This window comes from Anabrus simplex, chromosome X (genome assembly GCF_040414725.1).
Source record: "Anabrus simplex isolate iqAnaSimp1 chromosome X, ASM4041472v1, whole genome shotgun sequence".
Classification (NCBI taxonomy): domain Eukaryota; kingdom Metazoa; phylum Arthropoda; class Insecta; order Orthoptera; family Tettigoniidae; genus Anabrus; species Anabrus simplex.
The window spans coordinates 162,190,718-162,211,540 of record NC_090279.1 but is presented as its reverse complement, the minus strand read 5'-3'; the positions used below and the strand labels follow the sequence as shown (position 1 = coordinate 162,211,540).

The 20,823-nt window shown below is 38.1% G+C and overlaps 1 protein-coding gene across 1 annotated transcript; it reads right to left on the bottom strand.

The window, feature by feature from the left end:
- Nucleotides 1–5,924: 5,924 nt before the first annotated feature.
- RpL27 (ribosomal protein L27) lies at nucleotides 5,925–20,704 on the bottom strand. Its single transcript, XM_067159327.2, has 2 exons — nucleotides 20,555–20,704; nucleotides 5,925–6,568 (listed from the first exon to the last, which is right to left on the bottom strand). Exon 2 carries the CDS (start codon nucleotides 6,537–6,539, stop codon nucleotides 6,135–6,137), a length of 405 nt encoding a protein of 134 aa, XP_067015428.1. The 5' UTR covers nucleotides 6,540–6,568; nucleotides 20,555–20,704; the 3' UTR covers nucleotides 5,925–6,134.
- Nucleotides 20,705–20,823: the final 119 nt, after the last annotated feature.

Genomic DNA, 20,823 nt, shown 5'->3' with positions numbered 1-20,823 from the left:
CCAAAATATCTAAAAAGCAAGGATTATACAAAACCTAATTTGGAAACATTTACATCAGAACGATTTTACCATATGAGCTCTAATTATGGATATATTCCCACATTTATACTATGTCCATCACCTTGCTAGGATTTTTTCCATGATAATGCAGGGTCTACAACTTTGCACACCATTCTCCATTTGGTCCAGTTATGAGCATTATCAGGTCTGATACGATCTTCAAGTCTTGCTTCAGACGATCAGGTCACCATTTCTTGGGATAGCCGCAAGGTCAATTTCCTCCTTGGTTGTACTGGAGAGCTGTCTTTGTAACTGATTGATCTCTTCTCATGATATGTCCATACCATCTTAAGGCGAGCTTCTTGCAAGTTCTCCGAAATTTGTGCAAATCCCATCAGTTGTCTGACATGGTTGAGTTTCTTAAGTACTAATGGCTAACGGAGCATTTTCATCTTCATTCCATGTCCACTGCCAGTGTAAAATGTAGGCAAAATCATCTGGTGCCACAGATTATTGCTTTCATTAATAGTGCAAGGCAACTTAAAAGGCGCAGGCCAAATTATTCTATACATTGCAGTCTTTTTTAATGTAGGCCTAGAAGATATGACCTGGTGGTAGATATTTTTTTTCTTTCACTTACAGAAGGGTGTATATTGCAGAAGTGTATTCATTGTTGCAGTTTTCACTAATGATTAGGATGTATTACAAAAAGGGTATGAATTAACTTAATGTTTAATATCTGATATACAGGCAAACTTAATATTCAGGAAGGGAAGGAGTTGGTGCAGATCTTTTAAAAACTTCTAGAGGGGAGGGATTATAGCAAAGTTTAACAAATTTGTATTAATCTCTCTTTATAAGCAGATTTCACCCCTGACTCATGTATTCTTAAAATCTTCAAAAATTATATTTCTTATAAAAACTAGTAAACTGATAGCAATTTAAAAATGGAAATATTTTTCTTTTACGAGCTTTTGCTATTGGCTGATTCCAGAGAATAGTCCACCCAAGTAGGAAAAAGTGAAGTTTAAAATAAAACTCAACAATTTGTTTTTATGATAGATAAAACATGACATTTTATTAATTTCATATGTGTTTTTATTGATGTCTTTCAGTTTTTAATTGTGTTTATTTGAACCTTTATATAGAGGCTAAATTAATTTGATTTTCTCAATAGTTTTAGGAAATCCTGTTTGCTATGGTGAAAAGTTATAATTATAGTAAATGTTAATTCTAATGCTCTTTCTCTCTGCAGTAAAGTATTTAGGTTATTAACAGTTTATATAAGGTGTAATAAAGCGACAAATTTATGCAACGAAAAAGGTACAGAAGTTTCTGTAGACGAGAAGTGCATGGCTCAATTTGAATACAACTTAGTATGCAAAGCCAATACTGGACACCCTTTCAAACTGCTATATCGTTCGTTTAAAATTTCAAATGGATTCATACGAAGCTGATAGTACAGTACGTCATCTGTTCATGGCGTTCTTGCGAGCCGACGACCGGGAAGTTCTCCGCTGCCGCAACACATTGCCCACAGGATTCAGTTTCTGCGTCACACTCACTAGTAAAGGACGTCTTTTAGAATAGCAATCTGTGTTCACACTGAGGCAATATTTAGGAATGACACTTATAAGGAATGTTGAACGGTATCGCGAGAAGAAAGAAGACACCTGTCCAGTTACGCGTACGCTGCGAACAAGTACGAGAATCGGTGAAGAAACACAGGTCAGAAAAAACTGCAGGGCTTATCAACAGTTACTTCCTGTTCTAAAAGACCAACAACAGAACCCGTCAACATCGATTGCAGAGCCGAGTACGCCAACGTCTGGTTATAAATGCAAGCAAACACTGGGGAAAGCCGTAAAGCATTCAGAGCAGGCTTTACCAGCGAGTCCGTGGAAGAAACGGCAAGATGTTTCTGTGCTGAGTATAAAATTTGGTGTAAGTTCATCTACCCCCGACAAGCGCAGGAAGTCTTCACTTCCAAATCAAGAAGTTCTTATATTTCTCAATCCGGATGATATCAGTTGGCCATCTCCTCGAGCAGGAGATTTCATCTCAGTAAAGGACAGTTCTAGACAAAAAAATTTTTTAAAATTTCATGTGCATCACAATGCAAGACACATACAAAGTTTTTAAACAAGAATACCCACAGCACGCAATCGGCCGGTCTTCTCTTTGTGGACTTCGACCATAGTACATTTCTGAGAACTACCAGGAACACATATTCATTATATGGTGGTATTCAAACTACTACCACACACTGTCTACATCCCGACTACAAGATTGAAGCAGATGACAAAAAGCCCACACCGTGATACGGCTTATGAAGTGCGTGACTTCGTACTTGGAAAATACAGCGAAAAGAAACATTCAAAATATTATGTTTGTACCGTAACTGAAAGTAATGGTGATATTTATTTTGTAACTAATTTTCGCAAGTGCAACGATGAAGCTGAACCGCTTCGTGAACCATCGACGAAAGAAGAGTGTGAGTGAAATCGAAAGAAAATTACCGGTGACTCGTTTTGCTTGTAGAAAATGGTATTGTGATGAGTCTATACCAGAAGCAGAATGAACAAAAATTGTTTATTTCATTGTATATTTTTTCTGACCAAGCTTTCATTCAAACTGTAGGCTACTTAAGTGCTGAATGTTCAGTTATTTTTAAATATTTTAGTTAATTTTACATTCACTGTTATTGTTAAATGTGTGACAATTCATAAAAACACTACACATTTCAGTACAGTATCTGTAGTTATATACATTATTAATTTATTATTATTAGCAGGAATGAAGCTTGTAGTTTTATGTGACCGATAATCTCAGTATTGTAAGCCATGGGACCTCATTTTTTACACGAAATCCGAACCAACGGACGCGACTTTCACCTCGAAAATCACACATGCATTAATCGGGACTCAAACCCAGTCCGTCTTGATGGTTCCAAGCAGCTTGACCGCTGCGCCATCACACTCCTTTATTATTACTTACTGCAATATTAAATATACATTTTGCCATTCAGTTATCGTATGTAATGCGGAGTTTAAGATTTATTAGCCCCTCATGTCATTTCGCCATAGCACTGATTCGCGCTCGTGTAATCCCATGACGCTGTCAAGTAAACACGTGACAATTGCCTTTAACTATATTATGCAACTTACATATTTGTTTTTTCCTGCAAAATGTACCTTTGTACTTCTTGTAAACAATTTCTTGACAATACCAATAAAAGCTGCCACAATTTGCAGAATTTAGAAAAAACAAAGGTATGTAAAGTCGAAAGTCCATTCCATGTAAACACCGATCGAAGATTTTTATAAAATCACATACATCAGGTTTAAAACAATGAAATTTGTGGCGGTTGTTAAGTATCATCTAGATTTTTATGCATAAATTTCAATTTGTTCAGTGAATGAGAAAAACAATGAAAAAATGTGATTACGAAAAAGTAATTGAAGCACTATTTCCTTCGTTCACTCAAATCGGGAAAAGAGCTTGCCAATATCTGGCCCCATTCTGCAAGAAAAGTCAAGAGTATTTCTAGGAGGAGTTTAATGAAGGGGACCCTAATTTTACTGCCAGTGCTGGGTGGCTCGATCGGTTGAAAAAACGGTACGGCATTAGGCAGCTTAATATCAGTAGAGAAAAACTGTCAGCTAAATCCGATGAGGTTGTGATATTTAGAAAGTAACTTCAAGAAATAATTCTTGCTGAAGGATTAAACGGTGATCAGACTTTTAATTATGATGAGAATGGGCTAAAGTTCAAGATGCTGCCATCAAAAACTCTCGCAGCCCAAGGTGAGACTTCTGCACCTGACTACAAGCATAGTAAGGAAGGAGTTACTGTTCTTACCTATAATAATTTTACTGGGAACCTACAAGCAAAATTGCTTATGATCGGTAAAACAATAGGGCATGTAAAATATTCCTATTAATGCTCTTTCAGTCCATTACACAAATCAGAAGGCTGTCTGCTGACTTCTTTAAAGACTGTTTTTTTACACAGTTTGTTCAAGATGTCAAAACATTTCTTGATTCAAACAATCTCCCTAAAAAAGCTCTTCTTCTAGTAGACAATGTTCCATCACACCCAAATAGAGTAACTTAAGACGTGGTGACATCAGTCATGTTCATTCCTCCTATGATGTCATTATGCCAGCCGATGGACCCAGGTCTGCTTGAAACACAGAAGAGGAAATATCAGCAGAAACTCCTTTCATCCCTTATAGAGGTAATGGATAATGGAAATGACATGAAAGACGTGGCATATTGGATAGCACAGGCTTGGGAAGAAGTTGAAATGACGACATTAGCAAAGTTTTGGAACATATTGTTGAGTGAGGTTGAACATTGAGAGGTGGTGGTGCAAGACGACATGGAAAAGTTACTCCTTTACTCAATTGCATTCCTGGCTGTGAGGATGCTACGACTCAAGATGTAAGTGGTGTGCACAAGATCAGCTGTTTGAACTAACTGGCCCTGACATTATCGATTTTGTGAATGCTAACGAAAATGAGGATGATGAAGAAGAGGAACGAGGCATTGCAGAAGAAAAGGAGAAAACTATTGACTCACAGTGAAGGATTAAGTTCATTGGAAATGGCATTAACCTACGTTGAGCAACAGCTGGAAGCAAGCGCAAAGGTGTTGATTTTTCGTCGATGGCAGGATCTTTCAGCAAGAAAACGTGAATCAGCAGGCAAGCAGACATTACCGACAAATTTCTTTTCGTAAGATATTTGGAATGATTTCGTTCAATACTGCATGTACTGTACAACTGAAGTCATAATTCAATAGAGTACCGTCATGTTATTGTTTTCGTAATACAGCATAGCCGTCCTGTTTATTTTAGTTCATTTTTAAAATTATTCTGTATTATCAGACATTTTCAGAGATCCAACGTACTCCAGGTCCCAATTAGGTCGGATAATCGAGACTCTACTGTATATGTTAAGAAATGTACAAATGTAAACACGCGACACCTGGAATTGACCTATTAAAGCATGGAATACAGCATGAATATTAAATCTCTCTTTCAAAATCTTTTTTTTTTTAAGCCAGAATTTCATGAAACAGCTTGGTACTTAGAGCTAAGGCTTCTTATTTCACACAGAATTCCTTTTATTTTTTACAATTTGCTTTACATCGTGACAATGGGACAGGAAAGGGCCAGAAGTGGGAAGAAGTGGCTGTAGCCTTAATTAAGGTACAGCCCCAGCATTTGCCTGGTGTGAAAATGGGAAACCACGGAAAGCCATCTTCAGGGCTGCCAACAGTGGGGTTCGAACCCACTATCTCCCGAATGCAAGCTCACAGCAAATTAACACGTTAGCATCAACGTGTACATTTGCTTTTATCGTAGTAAACTGCAGAAGTATTTCAGGTTGTAATGAGCTACATATGTGCGAAATTTCATTCGTAGATGATAATCAAGGACAAAATTTATGTTCAAAGTTACCATTTTTGTCCCCCCCTATTGGGATGACATAGGGTTGGCAATACAACAGAGGAAGCGCACGTCACCCCTGATTAAAATTCCCATACCTATTTACAGATACACTTCAGGTTACCTCACCATATCTTGGTATTAATATGTCATTGAATTTCAGTACAAGTCCTAGACAAGGATGCAAGATACATACAGTAGATCCATAATTCAGAGAGAAACCTGTCCACGAGCAGCACTCAACCTCATTTCTTCTAGTTGCGTAATGCTCATTTTTTCCTTCACACTAGGAACTCTATAAAGGCAACCCCTTCATTTTCTACTGCGAAGACAGTGCTTATCAGTTGAAACTAGCCTGCACCCTTTCATTCATTTTTCAAATCCTCAGGATTGTTTACCAATCACAATTCAGGAACTTAAATAAGGATGTTAATAGAAGGACGTAATGAAGTGACCCTTACATAACAACATTCTGTAAAGTAATTTATTACTTCAAAACTTAATGGTGGTAAGAGAAGAGCAAACCTTTTTACAATCTTCTTACATTCATCTCATATTAAAAAAATTCTTCCAAGAGTATTAACTGTGCGAAAGTAGCTCACACATTCCTTTCTCGTAAATAAAAGTGAGGTACTTTCAACAGAAGACACTCAGGAAAGATGTGTATTATTCGAAAGTCCTTAGAATCTCAACTTCTGGAAGAACCACCTGTTCTTACCAGCTTTGTATCGCTCTTCAAATTTCACTTTAACTTGAAACCTTGCCTTCTTCCTCTTCATTGGATCTTTAAGGTCCTTGACGGTTGTCTTCTCCAGAGAAAGGTCCACGGTGTACCGGGTAGGCATAAGGTGGTTGTAATTCAGAACTTTAACGAAGGGCTTGATCTTGGATCTCTTGTGAATCTTTGCTTTGCCCATCCTCTTATGCACACGGCGGGGATATCGATCGATGCCAGCCACCAGCGCGTGCCCATACTGTTTGTCCGAGGTGCCATCGTCAAAGTTGCGCATAACTATCGCTTTCTTACCAGCGTACCGGCCACTGAGGACCAGCACTACTTTCCCAGGTTTCATAATCTTACCCATTGTGATGGTGGTTTAAACCCCTGCAACACCTGAAAAGAGACACAATTCGCTTTAAAACAGTGACTGGTTTATGAAGGGTAGTACAGATGGGTAACGATCCCCCTTAACTCTAAAAAGATGACAAAAAGATGAATGTGGAGAAAGGATGGCACAGGTAAAAGAAAGTTGCAGTGTAAAACATGCCTAGCAAACCTAATACTATTGGAGTCGGAAGAGAACAAGCGGTAAGGGAGGTCAGATTAAGAAGGGTGAAATCAGAAATTGAACAGATGGAGGGAGCAATGTCAGACTCATCCAGAGGCCCTGTGGTTGTCCCTCACAATTCCACGTTGAAAGCCCAAGTCGTATAAACTAAAGGTTGGAAAAGCTCCGAAGATATTTTGTATGAAAAAATGTAAGATTCTATACTTTTTCAATGATGATATGTTTGTAATCTATTAACCCATTAATGGAACACATTTTATGAATAGCAGCATAGAACCAGAACTGAACTACTGGTCATGATTTTTCCCTTTTAACTTGTGTATCAGTAAGCATAAGATTCTTATGAGAAGTTTCAAATGTTTGATCTGATTTTTGATATGCTCTATTGGTGGAAAGATATCTAATTCCCTCCATGGGAACTTAGAATTTCCATTTCCATTAAGTTTCAAATGGACTTCACCACTTCATTGTCAAATGGCACAATAAGACCATGTAAATTTGATTTGCTTTAGACATGTATTTTTTTTGTTATGCTAATTTTACTATTTAACTTTTGTTCCTAGCTAGGCTGAGGATGTCCCCAAGAGGGACAAAACACGTACCTGTAACTTCGCTTTAAGAATAAAAATCCCCAAGAGGGACAAAACACGTACCTGTAACTTCGCTTTAAGAATAAAAACTTTTCTAAGTATCGTAAAGGTGGAACTTTGAATGTTAATATTTTTAAACTGTTCAAAGTTGACAATATGGGATCAATACATCACTATTATTTGTAATGATTTTACATCCTTCGATGGCGCACTTCACTTGCCTAGTTCAAGGCTCGCAGAGAGCTGCTGAGGAAATAAGAGCAACATTTTCCACATGTTGATTTCAAACATGAAAACTGTCAAGGTTTCACAGAGGATGCACCTTGTGTTCCTCTTCCACCTCAAACCAATACTTACTCAGTGCAGCTGACTAAAAATGCGAAAAGCACGAAGAAAGTTTTAATTAATTTTGATAGCAATAAAACATCTTCCACAAAAACTGGTCAAGATCTGTTTTTGAATGGTTTGTTGAGAAGTTTGGCATATATAAAATCACACTATAGAAGCCTTTACTTGAAAGTGTGGAGAGCTTCAAGTACTTGGAAAGCCCAGATGGCACTACAAACACCTGAGACCTATTGCAACCAACAGTTGCATGCATAACAACTGCTATGTAAGAAATAGATATATAGAACTTGAAAGCGAACTGATTCATGACTGGACATAGAGAGGTGTAAAAGGATTCTATCATAGTATGAGAAACCTGATGTGGAGGAAGAAGTACCAATGAAGTGTAACAAGGTGACATAACGATGTACTACTGCACAATACTGACATATGCAGCGGAGACCTGGACAATGACAAAAGGACAGGATAATATCTAGATCAATGAATTGAAATTTTTAAGAAGTATGATAGGAAAGACACAAGAAACTAAATTTGAATGGAAAAGGTTTCCAAAAGAATGGAGAGGGATAAAATTTAGATAGTTTGGACATGTTAAGATGATGGAAGAGGGAAGGATACCAAAGCAGATGATGGAAACCCAGATAGGACAATGGAGGCAAGAGGGAGACCCAAACTAACGTGGCTGGTAACTATCAAGAATAGTATAATTAGAAGAAAGCTGGATTGGAACACATTTAAGGAGGAACAATGGTGGTCTAATAGAGGAAGCCAGAAAGGTGCCACGACCATCCCAACCCAGTGGGAGCTGAACAAGGGAAATAGATGACCGGGTATGCTTAAAAAGAATGTGCCCAAAAAGACCAAATATTTACGGATTATGTAATGAAAAAAGACCAAGGTCTATTTTGAAATTGTCCATTCATCCATGAAATAGATCGTAACTAAAGTATTGATATGATTTTCCCCCACAATGCTGAGAAAACTGTCATTTTTTCCAAGGAAATGAAAAGAAAAAATAACAGGAACATTTCAAAACACGTTCAAGTTTATTCCATCAACGAAATGTCACCAGTTGGTTGTTTCAGTTAGTGGAGTCATTGGCGATATATCACTCGTCGGTCCTATAAGGATTAATGAAAATATATAAATGGTACAATGCCTGTGCATAGGAAAGTGTATGGGGTGTATTACTGAGAGTGGAAATAGTAATTAATGTTAGCAAAGCAGGTACATTACCTGGTACAAATAATCAAATTGCCTTTCACAATGGCTCAAGGATTCTAGATTTTTTTAGAAATGAATGTATTGTAATAATCTCAGAAGATGATCTGCCACGTAATTTTTCATGTTCCTCTGATCCTGTGTACGAGTTGAATTTAATGTATCAGAGAGATGAATGCCTGCTGAATTTGTCAGTTGTTTCGGTACCTTCTCAAGCCTCTGATTAAATTTTATTCTATTAGTAACAAATCTACTGAATAGCTCAAATGCCAATCAAAAGTTCATTCATTGGAATAAATTTGGGTCAAAATAAACAGATGTGAGTTTATACTATAGTAGTTTCATACCAGAGCACTCACATTCATAAATTGAAATGAATAATCACACCACCACCACCACAGCAATATACCTTCACTTTCTCATGGAAACTATATAAATATATGCAGTGCATCTGAAAATACCCACAATTTTCTACCTTAGTCATCTGGCTTGAGTATAGAACATCTTCCGTAACTTATTAGACTGGCTACTGCCTGATGTGAAACCAATAATTGTAACAACTGATTGTTCTAATTTTATGATAACCTGGCTGATAATTTCTACGACTGCCAAAAGGGGTAGCATTCCAGCTATGCGATTAATCCAATTACGAAAGAAAGAGAACAAATATGAAAACTAGAACATGATTTGCAAGCTGATCCGTGTTCTCAAGAGTTAAATTTCACAAATCAGTGAAGCCACCCACTGTCAGTGAATTAGGGTTAAACTGAATTTCTTCCTGAAGCTTAACTTAGTCAAAATTCAGCACTCTGACTTGTTCATTCTCTTTTTTGCTAGAAATATGCTGTGACAATAGTAGTATGATCATTTATGCCATGCGGAAATTTAAGGCCTTTCACTAAATTCCATAAGTTAGCCTCAGAAGGAAAAGTAGCAACTAATGATTTAAGCAGTGCCCTTTGGGAGACCGTTTTCAAAAGTAGAGGAACCAAAATAAATATATAACTATCTCATATCAGTATCACTTGTCAGTTCGCATTTCTTTAACTTTGTATAGACTACAGTTTTCTGCAGCTTGCTGAGGAGACCTGTTTTGTTTGTTTGAATCTTATGTAAAATTTTACATCCAAAATCTCCGTTTGTAAAAGTAAATGTATTTCAGTTTTAGCAACAATTTATTCTGTGTTCTAATTAAATTTAGTTTCTGATTATTCAATCTCTTCAACATAACAATTAATAGTTTTTCTAGCATTTGTCATAAGGGTATCTTCATCTAAGCCCAGCTCTTCATCAACCCATTCCAATTAAGGCTTTTATATTCCTGTTGCTGGAGAGCCTTGATGTGAAGAGATTGCAAGGGTACGGTCACATGAAAAACATGGATCCCCATATAGGACTCCTCGAGAACACACTGACCGCAGTGTTCCTGGAAAGAGACCAAGAGCTCTCGTGATGTTTGGGAGAAGCAAATTTTCAAGGACCTTGAAATCTGAGATGTAAACTGGCATCGCATATATGAACATCCATGGATGGACAGAACAAACCAGAGGAGACTCGCACACAACCACATTGTTTGCTGGAGCATAGAAATGATGATATTCTAATACGTACTATTATCGAAAGAAACATATACCCAGCAGGATTGCCTTTTCACAGGAGGAAAGATATGAGAGTCTGCTCCTGGCTTTACTTTCCACCTCTGCCTTGAAATTTCTACCCTTTCACCAACAATGAAGAACAAGCCTACTTTTACTAAGAAGCTGTCCGCCTCCGTAGCGTAACAGTTAGTGTAATTAGCTGCCGTCCTCGGGGGCTCAGGTTCGATTCCCGGTAGTGCCAGAAATTTAAGAATGACAGGAGGGCTGGTATGTGGTTGAAATGGTACATGCAGCTCACCTCCAACGGAGGTGTGCCTGATAAGAGCTGCACCATCTCGGGATGAGGACACGAGTTTACTTTTTTTTTTTTTACTAAGAAGTTATCGGAAAAATGAATATTATGTGCAAAATAAGTCAGCTTTCTGGCCTTGCTAGGGATAGCCTTCTTCCATTTGAAAAAAAGGAAGTGCTTGCCTTTAGATCTACAGCTGATAAACATATGGGCATGTTACAGTACCCACTTTGCCCATGCTGCTCTCTTCAAACACAATGTATTTTACACATAATTCTCACTAACCTTCCCTGTGCACCATGTGAACTTGCAACGGTTGGGAGGCTTGCGTGTCCCAATGAAGCAGATAGCGGAGCCTTACGTGCAACCACATCGGATGGGTATCTGTCGAGAGACAAGACTAACGAATGGTTCATCGAAACGGGGTTAGCAGTCTGGATGATTGACATGTTCTTGTAATAATATTTAACATGACTTGGCTGTGTCGATACTGCTACACGGCTGAAAGCAATAGGAAACTACAGCCATAACTCCCGAGGATTTGCAGCTTCTTATGAGTACTGATATTTTGTGAGTCGGAGCGTCAAATGTAAGAAATTTGGATCATTATGGTAGGTTAGACAACCTGAAAAAGGTAATGGATAGAATCAAGTTATATGCAGTTGGTATAAGCGAAATACGTTGGCAGGAAGAACAAGATTTTTGGTGAGGCGACTACAGAATTATAAACACAAAATCAAATGGGAAATGCAGGAGTTGGTTTAATAAGAAGAAAATAGGGCAGCACTACTATGACCAGCACAGTGAATGAATTATTCTTGACAAAGACACCAGCCAATGCCCACCACAATAATGCTGGTCTATACGCTTCCTACAGGGACATTTTTACAAATATATGTACAGGATTGCCACTCGCTCGATCACCAGCACCGAGAGCTTGTCTCCCACCAAGTACTTTGCCATAATGCGCTTCTTGGTGCCACAAGATCCCTCCTTTACAGTCTGCTGGGAGCTTTATCAGTGTAAGGTTCAGGTTAGTCAAATGTTCGCATGTTTAGTGCTCAGTATGTTGTCCCAATGCCATTTATATTAAGTGTGCATGCATACAGGGAATCTTGTGCAAAAACAACGCAAATTTCAAAATAGACATGTCTAGCATCAATACAATAAAAAAATCCAGCTAAAAACTTCAAACAGGCAGGTCCAGTAAATAATCGTAAAAGCCATTCTTACAGAAGAGAAATTATGTGAGACTGGAGAGAGAGTAGACTCAATTACTCAGTGCCAGTTGCATTACGGCAAAGTGCTTGGCGGGAGATAGGCTTGCAGCGCAGGCGACCGGGTGAATGACAGTCCCCTGCATAGATAAAAATGTCCCTGTCTTTCAGCAGATGAGGAAGAAATCGAAATATATGAAGACATGAAGATTTAATACAATATGTAAGAGATTAGAATCTGTGATGGAAGACTGGAATGCAGTAGCAGGCCAAGAAAGAGAAGGTGGTAATGCAGAGGGAGAATTTGGACTGGGACAAAGGGATAAAAGAGGGAGATGGCTAGTTGAATTCTGCCCCGATCATAATTTAGTCCCTCCTAATACTTAGTTCAAACCCCATAAATGACAGCTGTATACATGGATGAGACATGGAGACACAGGAGACTATCAAATAGACTTCATTATGATTAAGCAGAAATTCAGAAACCAGGTGTTGGATTGCAAGACCTTCCCAGGAGCAGACATGGACTCTGACCACAACTTGGCGGTCATGACATGCCATCTGAAGTTGAAGAAATTGAAGAAAGGAAGGAATGCAAGAAGACCAGATCTAGATAAGTTGAAAGAAAAGTGTGTTGGATTAATGAATATAGGTTTTTTTTGTGGCTCATTGTATTAAAATAAAGAAATACATATGCTAACTGGATTGAAGCTACTTATATACATTTAATAAAGCCGAGCTTTCTGCCAAATTACATTGGCCTTCATCAGGGCATGTGAAGGTCTGCCTCCAACAGCGAGCACAGAAATTCTTTGAAGAAACGACCATACTATCCATGGATTGTTTCAAAGAACGTGTTGCACAAGGAACAAAATAGATGAAGAGTGGACAGTTGAGAAGAATCAGTAGGGCTGCTGAAGACAAGTTAGGAAGAAAGGTAAGACCACGTAAGAATTGGTAGGTAACTTGGAATATATTATATGCAATTGATGAACGACAAAAATACAAAAAATTAGCAGAAAAGAATACAGGTGAAGCAGAGAGGAAGTGCAGAACAGCTAAGGAAGAAACGCTGAAAGAGAAATGCAAGGATGTTAAAGGTTGTAGGAAAGGTAGATGCTGCATACAGCAAAATCAAGGATACAAAACAGTGACAGAAGTGTATATGTACACAATACGGAAGTAAAACTAGTCGGTACTGTCAAATAACTTGGGTTGATAACTGACAGAAATTTGAATTGTGCAGACCACGCTAAATATGCTGCTGTTCGAGTCATCAGTCCATAAGCTGGTTTGATGCGGCCTCCATCCCACCCTATTCTGTGTTAAACTTTTCATGTTTACGTAACTACATCCTGCAACTACTCTAATCTGTTTGTAATATTCATACTTTGGTCAACCCCTGCTGGTGTTTTTAATGCATACACTCCTGTCAGAAGACTCCTCAAACCTTCGTGCAAACTGGATATTTATTTTAGTGAATTGTGGTGGTTTCTGAGGTACGACTTCAATTTCATGACAAAGAAAATAAAAATATAGTCCGAGTACCAGACAGTGGGAAATTTCGATGTAACCTATTTCATTTCAGGACCAAACATTCAAAATGGAGTCCTGAACACGTGAGTCATTTTCAATGCATTATTATTATTTCCAGTCCCCTCTTCTTTACCGGAACCAATATTACTTCTCTGAAGCAAAGGCAGCAGTTGGTATTACAACATATTTTAAATGCACAAAAAAATCGTAAGTAGGGTCAGTCAGGGTAATTATAAGACAGACAAAAAAAAGGGAAAAAATGAGACACTCAAATTTTTCTGCTCTGATTAATGATCTCAACACTTTGCATGATTGATGTTATATATTAGTCTTATATCCATTATGATAAAATAACTGAAAAGTCTACGAACTATATATTTACCAGTAGACAATGTTTTCCTGAGTGGTGTTTTTTCTAACCAAAAAAATTTTGTGTGTTGCACTTTGTATTTTGTTACTCTGACTCAATCCAAAAATCCAGGGAAGTGTTTGTGGTTTTATTTCATAGTATAAGGGAGAACCTTCCTTTTCAGCTTGTAAACACAATTTTAAGTTTTTGATTTGAGAAGAAAATTCATTTTAAAAAACGGGGGTAAATATGAGACATCATGAGGGTAAAAGTGAGGCACTTCTAGGGGAAAAATGAGACACTTGGTACACTTGTTTCTGTACCTAAATACTTATCCTACTTTCAAAAATCAAACGCACTGACAAAAACCATAATCAAGCGAAAAAGAGTGGACCCAACAGCAAAGGTGATGATATCTGAAGAGTATTCTCAGCTTATGAGGGAAAAGCAGAAACTGGTTCATAAGAATAGAAAGGGTGATGGTATTCAAAAGGCAACAGTTCCAGCAGTGAAACCTCCACCTAAGACAAGAGCAAAAGTTGATTCGTCTGACTCAGCTTCAAGCGAAGGTGAAGATTGGCAAGGCAGCGGTGGAAGTTTTGATGAAGTTGGTCTACTTGACACAGATGCTGAGGAAATGTCCATGGCAGATGAAGTAAATCTGGGTGACTTTGTACTTTGTGAAAATTGAAAGTTGTGGAAAGTGGCATTCTTTTCAATATAAACATGTTGCCACTGTTCATAAAGTATTGAAAGGTAGAGACATGCAAATTACGTCTCAATTGAGTGGACAATAACAAAACTGCGTTAGGCTTAACAAAAATGACATATCCGTTGTGGAAAAGTCAAAATTACTTGCGATATTGCCCGTTTCAATAATAACAGGGAAACGCAGCAAACGACAACATAGAATACGAAGACGGCAAAGTGGAAATAGTAAACTCATTCAAATACCTGGGAATAACCTTACAGACTACTGGGACGTTCAGACTACACATAAAAGACAAAGCAATTGCAGCCATGAAAGCCATGTACGACATCAACAATCTACAGCAGTTATCCTTAAAAACAGCTATGCGCCTATTTGACACAACGATCCTACCAATACTCACCTATGGAATCCACTTGATATGGGAAAGACTAACAAAGAGAGACCTGGCCACCATAGAAGGAGTTAAGGCAAAATTCCTAAAGACCATAATGGGCATTTCAAAATACACGCGTTCCCGCCTAACATACGAACTAGCACGGGAACCCTTTCTTATTGAAGAACTGAGGATTAAACTACCACTGCCATCCACAATGAATGTAGAAGCACACCTAGCGGAGAGGCGGAAGAAGAGAGAAGAAATTCCGCTAGAGTTCTACAGCACAGATGCCATGTTGGATCGAAATTGGACGAACGCCAACCAGAAGCTAAGACATGTGATAATAAAACTAGCAGTACACGGGTACCACCATAAAATATGTAAAAATATGTCTTATCACGACCCAAATGAAAAATGTGAATGTTCTCTGTGTGATCAGTTCTGTGACATGTATCACATCACAAGATGTAAAAACAACAACAAATCTCTATGCGACTATAGCAAAGACTAAAACGGTCAATGATCTCTGTAATGCACATTCGTGCGCTTTTCTAATAATAATAATAATAACAGGGAAAGATAGAGGCATTACATTTGCATTCCCAGGAACAGTTGATGTTTTTGAAAGAAAAAAGAAAAAAAAACCAACCTAGAACTACAGTTTCTGCTAACCCACTTTTAGCCAAGTGAAATGTCTCATTTTTTCACCATTCTGAATACAATGGGCATTATATATTTATTTAGTATCATTAAAATGTAACATAAATTCAGACATAAAGCTCAGGTACCATTTAATTAGAAGGTATAATGTCAACAATCTATACTACATAATTTTTGTCAGGAAAATGTATAAAGATGTATCCCAAGCCTAAATTTTGTTTTATCGAAACATGGCCATTTTGTTCCTATAATAAAACTGAGGAAAGTGTTGCAAACTATTACACCCAGATTTTTTTCTGTCTTTTTTTGACCCTAAACTGATTACCGTATTAACTCTCCAACATGATTTTACAGTCTTCTACAATAATCTCTCACTTTTCCCCTGGGTTGTCTCATAATTCCCCCTTTTGTGGGTTAAAAATGAGATGCGCATTTATATATATTTTTCAAAAGTTAATGAATATATATATATATAGTAATCTGTAGTTTCCACTGCTTTTTGTAACACCAGTCACAACTTATTACGATTATTTGCATAATTGTCACTGTTGTAGTTTGTAATTTATGAACAAAGTTGTAAAAAAATGTCTCATATTTACCCAGACTGACCCTACTCCATATATTTACTGTATAGTTTGGGCATTATATCTTCCAACTTGACAAAGAGCTGTCACCAGAGAAATCTATTTAACGAGTCAATCATCACAGGCAGCCATTCACTGACCACTATTTGCCTAGATACAGGGATTTGAATGATTGCCCATCATTGCCAGGTTAGAGAGATTTCTCTGGCAACAGCAGGGTAACTCTCACATAACACTTAGGCAAGTTGGAAGATTTAAAATCTCAACTATAACAAAATATCTGCGATTTCCAAGAAATTATCGTAACAGTTCAGTACAGTAACACTATTGAATCGGTAACTTCCAAAAATTAAAAAAAGCTTTTGAAATCAGCAGAAATATTTACTCCCCTTTCTACCCGAGATAAAACTTTACTTAAAGGGGGTTCAAAAGAGAGGTTAGGAATCCAACATGGCTAACTTGCACAAAGTAATAACATGCCAGAAAAGACTGGCAACTTATTATCTGCGCACTTTTTAGCGATAGATTTACACCCCAGTGCTGAATTGGTCGACTTCAGTTATCTTCAAGATTCGTATTGGCAACCTTTGAAACCCAAACTAAGAATCGCTTATCATCGCTGTGCGACATCTGGCGTACACTCTAAGTACTCATACTGTTGTTGTTTACACAGCAAAGCCAAACTATAGAATTCATGCTGGGAACACGTTTCGCATCGGGAAATGTTATATAGTATTATATATTGTGCGACACAGTTGTTGGCGTAAGATAATAAAGGTTCAGGAAATTCATATAGATCGATCATATTATTGATTCAATTCAGATTTCATTTCCATTCAGTCGGCAGTACTACCGGAACCGGCAGTGCACCCTTCTTACTCCTCAACCGAGTAAAAAAATCTATCACTAAAAAGTGTGCGTACAATAGGTGTGGCTAGTAACAAGACCCTTGGTTTGAATTTGTTAGATCACTGATCTGTGGGCAAGCTAAGAGTATTTGGGGGCATAAGCCCCCAGGTTAGAGCCATGAAGCAACCCACAGGCCTCTAGTATACCATGGCAGTACCAGCACGTAACAGGAACACTACTCTGGCTGAATTTTCTTTTGTGAATTTCACTCCTGTACTTATATATTCACGCTGCAGATATATCCAGCACGCACTGTGACACTTTCAAATTGTGCCGTTTTTTTGTTATTTTGCAGAACGAGGCAGCCTTATGAGGCCACGCATGATGCAAGCTCTACTGGAAACAGCAAACTATCCCAACCAATAGCAACACAGAAAACTGTTGCATTTCCCAAACTAACAGTCTTGGTTTTAATTTTTCTATATAAGTAAAAATACTTCTAGGGGTGGGTTCGAGGGTCCTTGGCAAGTACGATATCTCATCTTTGCAACTAAAGGTATGGTTTCACATTTTTCCAGGATTTTTTTCTTTCTAAACATGCACCCCCGCCAGGGAAGTGTAACGATGTCTGAATTAAAACAGCATGTATTATAATACACCTAAATTTGGAGCCCTTAATGTTAAGTGGTAATTAGCGATCAGTTGCATTTTGGTGAAATGTTCACTCATGGATCAGGAGCTTACCAACAACACAGCTAACTGCTTAATTTCACTTTGAAGTAGAGTCTGTTCAAACTTGGGGAGCCCAAGAACGCAGGTTTTAATTAATCCAACAACCCAAATATAGCACTAAAACATAAGTTTCAGCTTAAAGGTCCATGGAGTACCGACAGTATGTATAAGACAGAGGTAAACACGACAGAGTACCGCTTTCTGCTACTGATCACATTCAAAATACGACACGGCTGCAAGGTGGATGGAGATAAGGTGGAACGCAAGTGATGCCTGAAGAGTTTTGAAACAGTTCAGGAAGAGAGAAACTGTTGCGATCAACAACATGCTCAAACAAAAGAACTTGCAGGTAGGATCAGTATTTGCCGTTTTCAGCATGTTGTTGGCCATGGCTACAGTCACCTCGCTCCAAAAGGATCTTCAGAGGGCTACTGGAGTTAATGTATCAGATCAGACAGTGCAAAACTCGCTATGCGGCAAAGGACAAATGAAGGAGGCCTGTGCCAAAAGCCCCTCTTACACCACATCATAGTGTAGTTCATCCGAGGGTAGTCCATGGAATCAGGAGAAGTAGAAGCATATGCTCTTTTCTAATGAGGTCACCATAAGCTTGCGTCCATACAACAGGAACTTTAGGGTCTGGAGATGTTCAAGCAAAAGACACAACGAGCTCTTCATCCAAGAGTGGCGTTGTCACATAGGGCTTCAGTCATATTTTTGCTCGATGTATGCCTCAAATTCCTATCCAGGGTTAACACGACTGGTCTAGTGTAGAGAGACAGCATCCTTCAACCTGTAGTTACAGCATTTGCTGCAACTGCTGGCAAGAGGTTTACATTAGTGAATGCTTGAGCACATTGAGCCACTTTCTTGAGACGTAAAACATACTGCAAAATGTGTGGCCAACATACACTGCAGAGGGGCTGATGACCTTAGATGTTAGGCCCCTTTAAACAAGCACCAATGAATCAATCCTACTCTGCAGACATGAATTCTATTGAATATGCACGATGTGAACTGAACATAGCAACTGCCCACTGTCCCAGTCCTCCTGCCAACATTCAGCAACTAAAGCTGCCGTCCAAGAATGGGATAGGCTTAATCTACCCCAAAACAAGCTGGATTCTTTGGTGCATAGAATATCTCGTGTTCAAGCATGTCTCACGGCTTGACATGGCCTTACAAGGTACTGTTGTCACACAGTGAACAATAATTTAGTGTTCCAATATCCTACATGACCAACTTTGCACTTCTGATGCATTTCTGTTGATAGCTGACTACATGTTGCTTCTCTTTGTATATACCCTTAATTTTTTACAATGTACATACATACAAAGAGGAAAATAAGAAGTGCACTAACAAAAATATTCAAAATCTGTTTTGAACACTGTATCTGTAGGATTCTTTCAATTTTGCATCAGAAATTCAATAGAGGTCATTGCTATCAAACCAAAACTGGCCTCCCTCATTTAAACAGCTGCAATATATTACTTGCTGAGGTCCAACAGGACGGACCTATGCTTATCTTTCTCGCAGACATCAGTAAGCACCAAAACAAGTTTCCTCTAAATCATCATAGCTGATTCTAATGGGAAATTCACTGGTTTGTACATTTAATCTGGTAGACTATTTGCAAGACACACCTTAACTTAAAAGGAGCATCACATCAATCTTTAGACTTGCCTCCATTACACACTCTGCAGCCAAAAGAGATTTCACCAAGCACTGTAACAGTGCTACTGCGTTCCCCATTGATTTCAACAGTAATATACACTAGCATGCCTAGCAAGGACTAATTCATCTGTGTATTAAGCAGACAACAGGAACTTTATGTAAGCGTTATGTATTCACAGTGTGTTTAGTAATTCCATAATTATATTTCATGTTCATATGATGTAGAGCAGGTTCACTGAAATTTCTCAATGATCAACAAACCTGACAATAGAAAACTTTTGAAAGATGGATCATTCCTAAACGATTGAAAGCACTCCAGAAAGGCTATCAAATTTACTGATGAAATGAATGAATTCTAGGTAAATACTTTCCATTGAATCACTAAAATACATTATTTCACATTAGTGTATGTTCTCTGGTACAAGTCTAACGACAATGTGCACATCTCATTCTCATTTCTTAAATTGTCACTTAAAACAGAGATAGGCCTATGCATTTGACAAATAATGTAGTCTATCAAGGCAAATAATCTTCAAGTAGTCTGAACACGTACAGTATGTGGCAAAAAAATGAGACAATCGATCCAAGGATGCCGAACGTCAGCCTGCGATGGAAAATATGGCGATTTGTTCACTAAAATCATAGGTTAGGGTAGTTATTTTGATAATAGCTAATAATGACGACTGGAGTCTATTTAACATTACTTCGCCACGATTATTTTCATCGCTAGCACATGTGGGGGCATGAATGATTATTTGTGCACCTAACACCATACTTGATTCATATCACGAATGAACTGGACAACACGGCGTATGGCTGGTAATAAGAAGACCTCGGTTCAAATTATTGCTTCTAATTTTTATGGATTATTTCCCCCTAACCCAAATCCCAACTAATACTTACTTATAAACAATGTATAATATTACATTATTTCACTACCTGCCTCGGCGACATCCAAAATAATCGGTGAAAAAGCTGACCCGAACATGTGGCAGCAGCCACGCGACTAAAAGAAACGGTTACCACAGGTTCTCTTAATATATTTCTCCCATAACCATTAATTCTATTCTTACCTAATGTATATTCGATGTCTGCAATGCTGAAGATGCAGATAAACTTATTTTTTAAAGATATTTTAATGCCCAAAAGGACATTAAACGGCACCCCTACGGAAACAACGAAACCAAAGGCATGTACTTTCCACGAACTTGATTGGTTCTCCAAGTCACAGCTTTCTGAAATTGGTAGTTTCTTATCTGTGCCTGACAGAAAGAGAAAAGGGAATGTCAAAGAATAATAATTGCGCAACTTCGTACAAATTCATAGTCAAATAATTCAATTG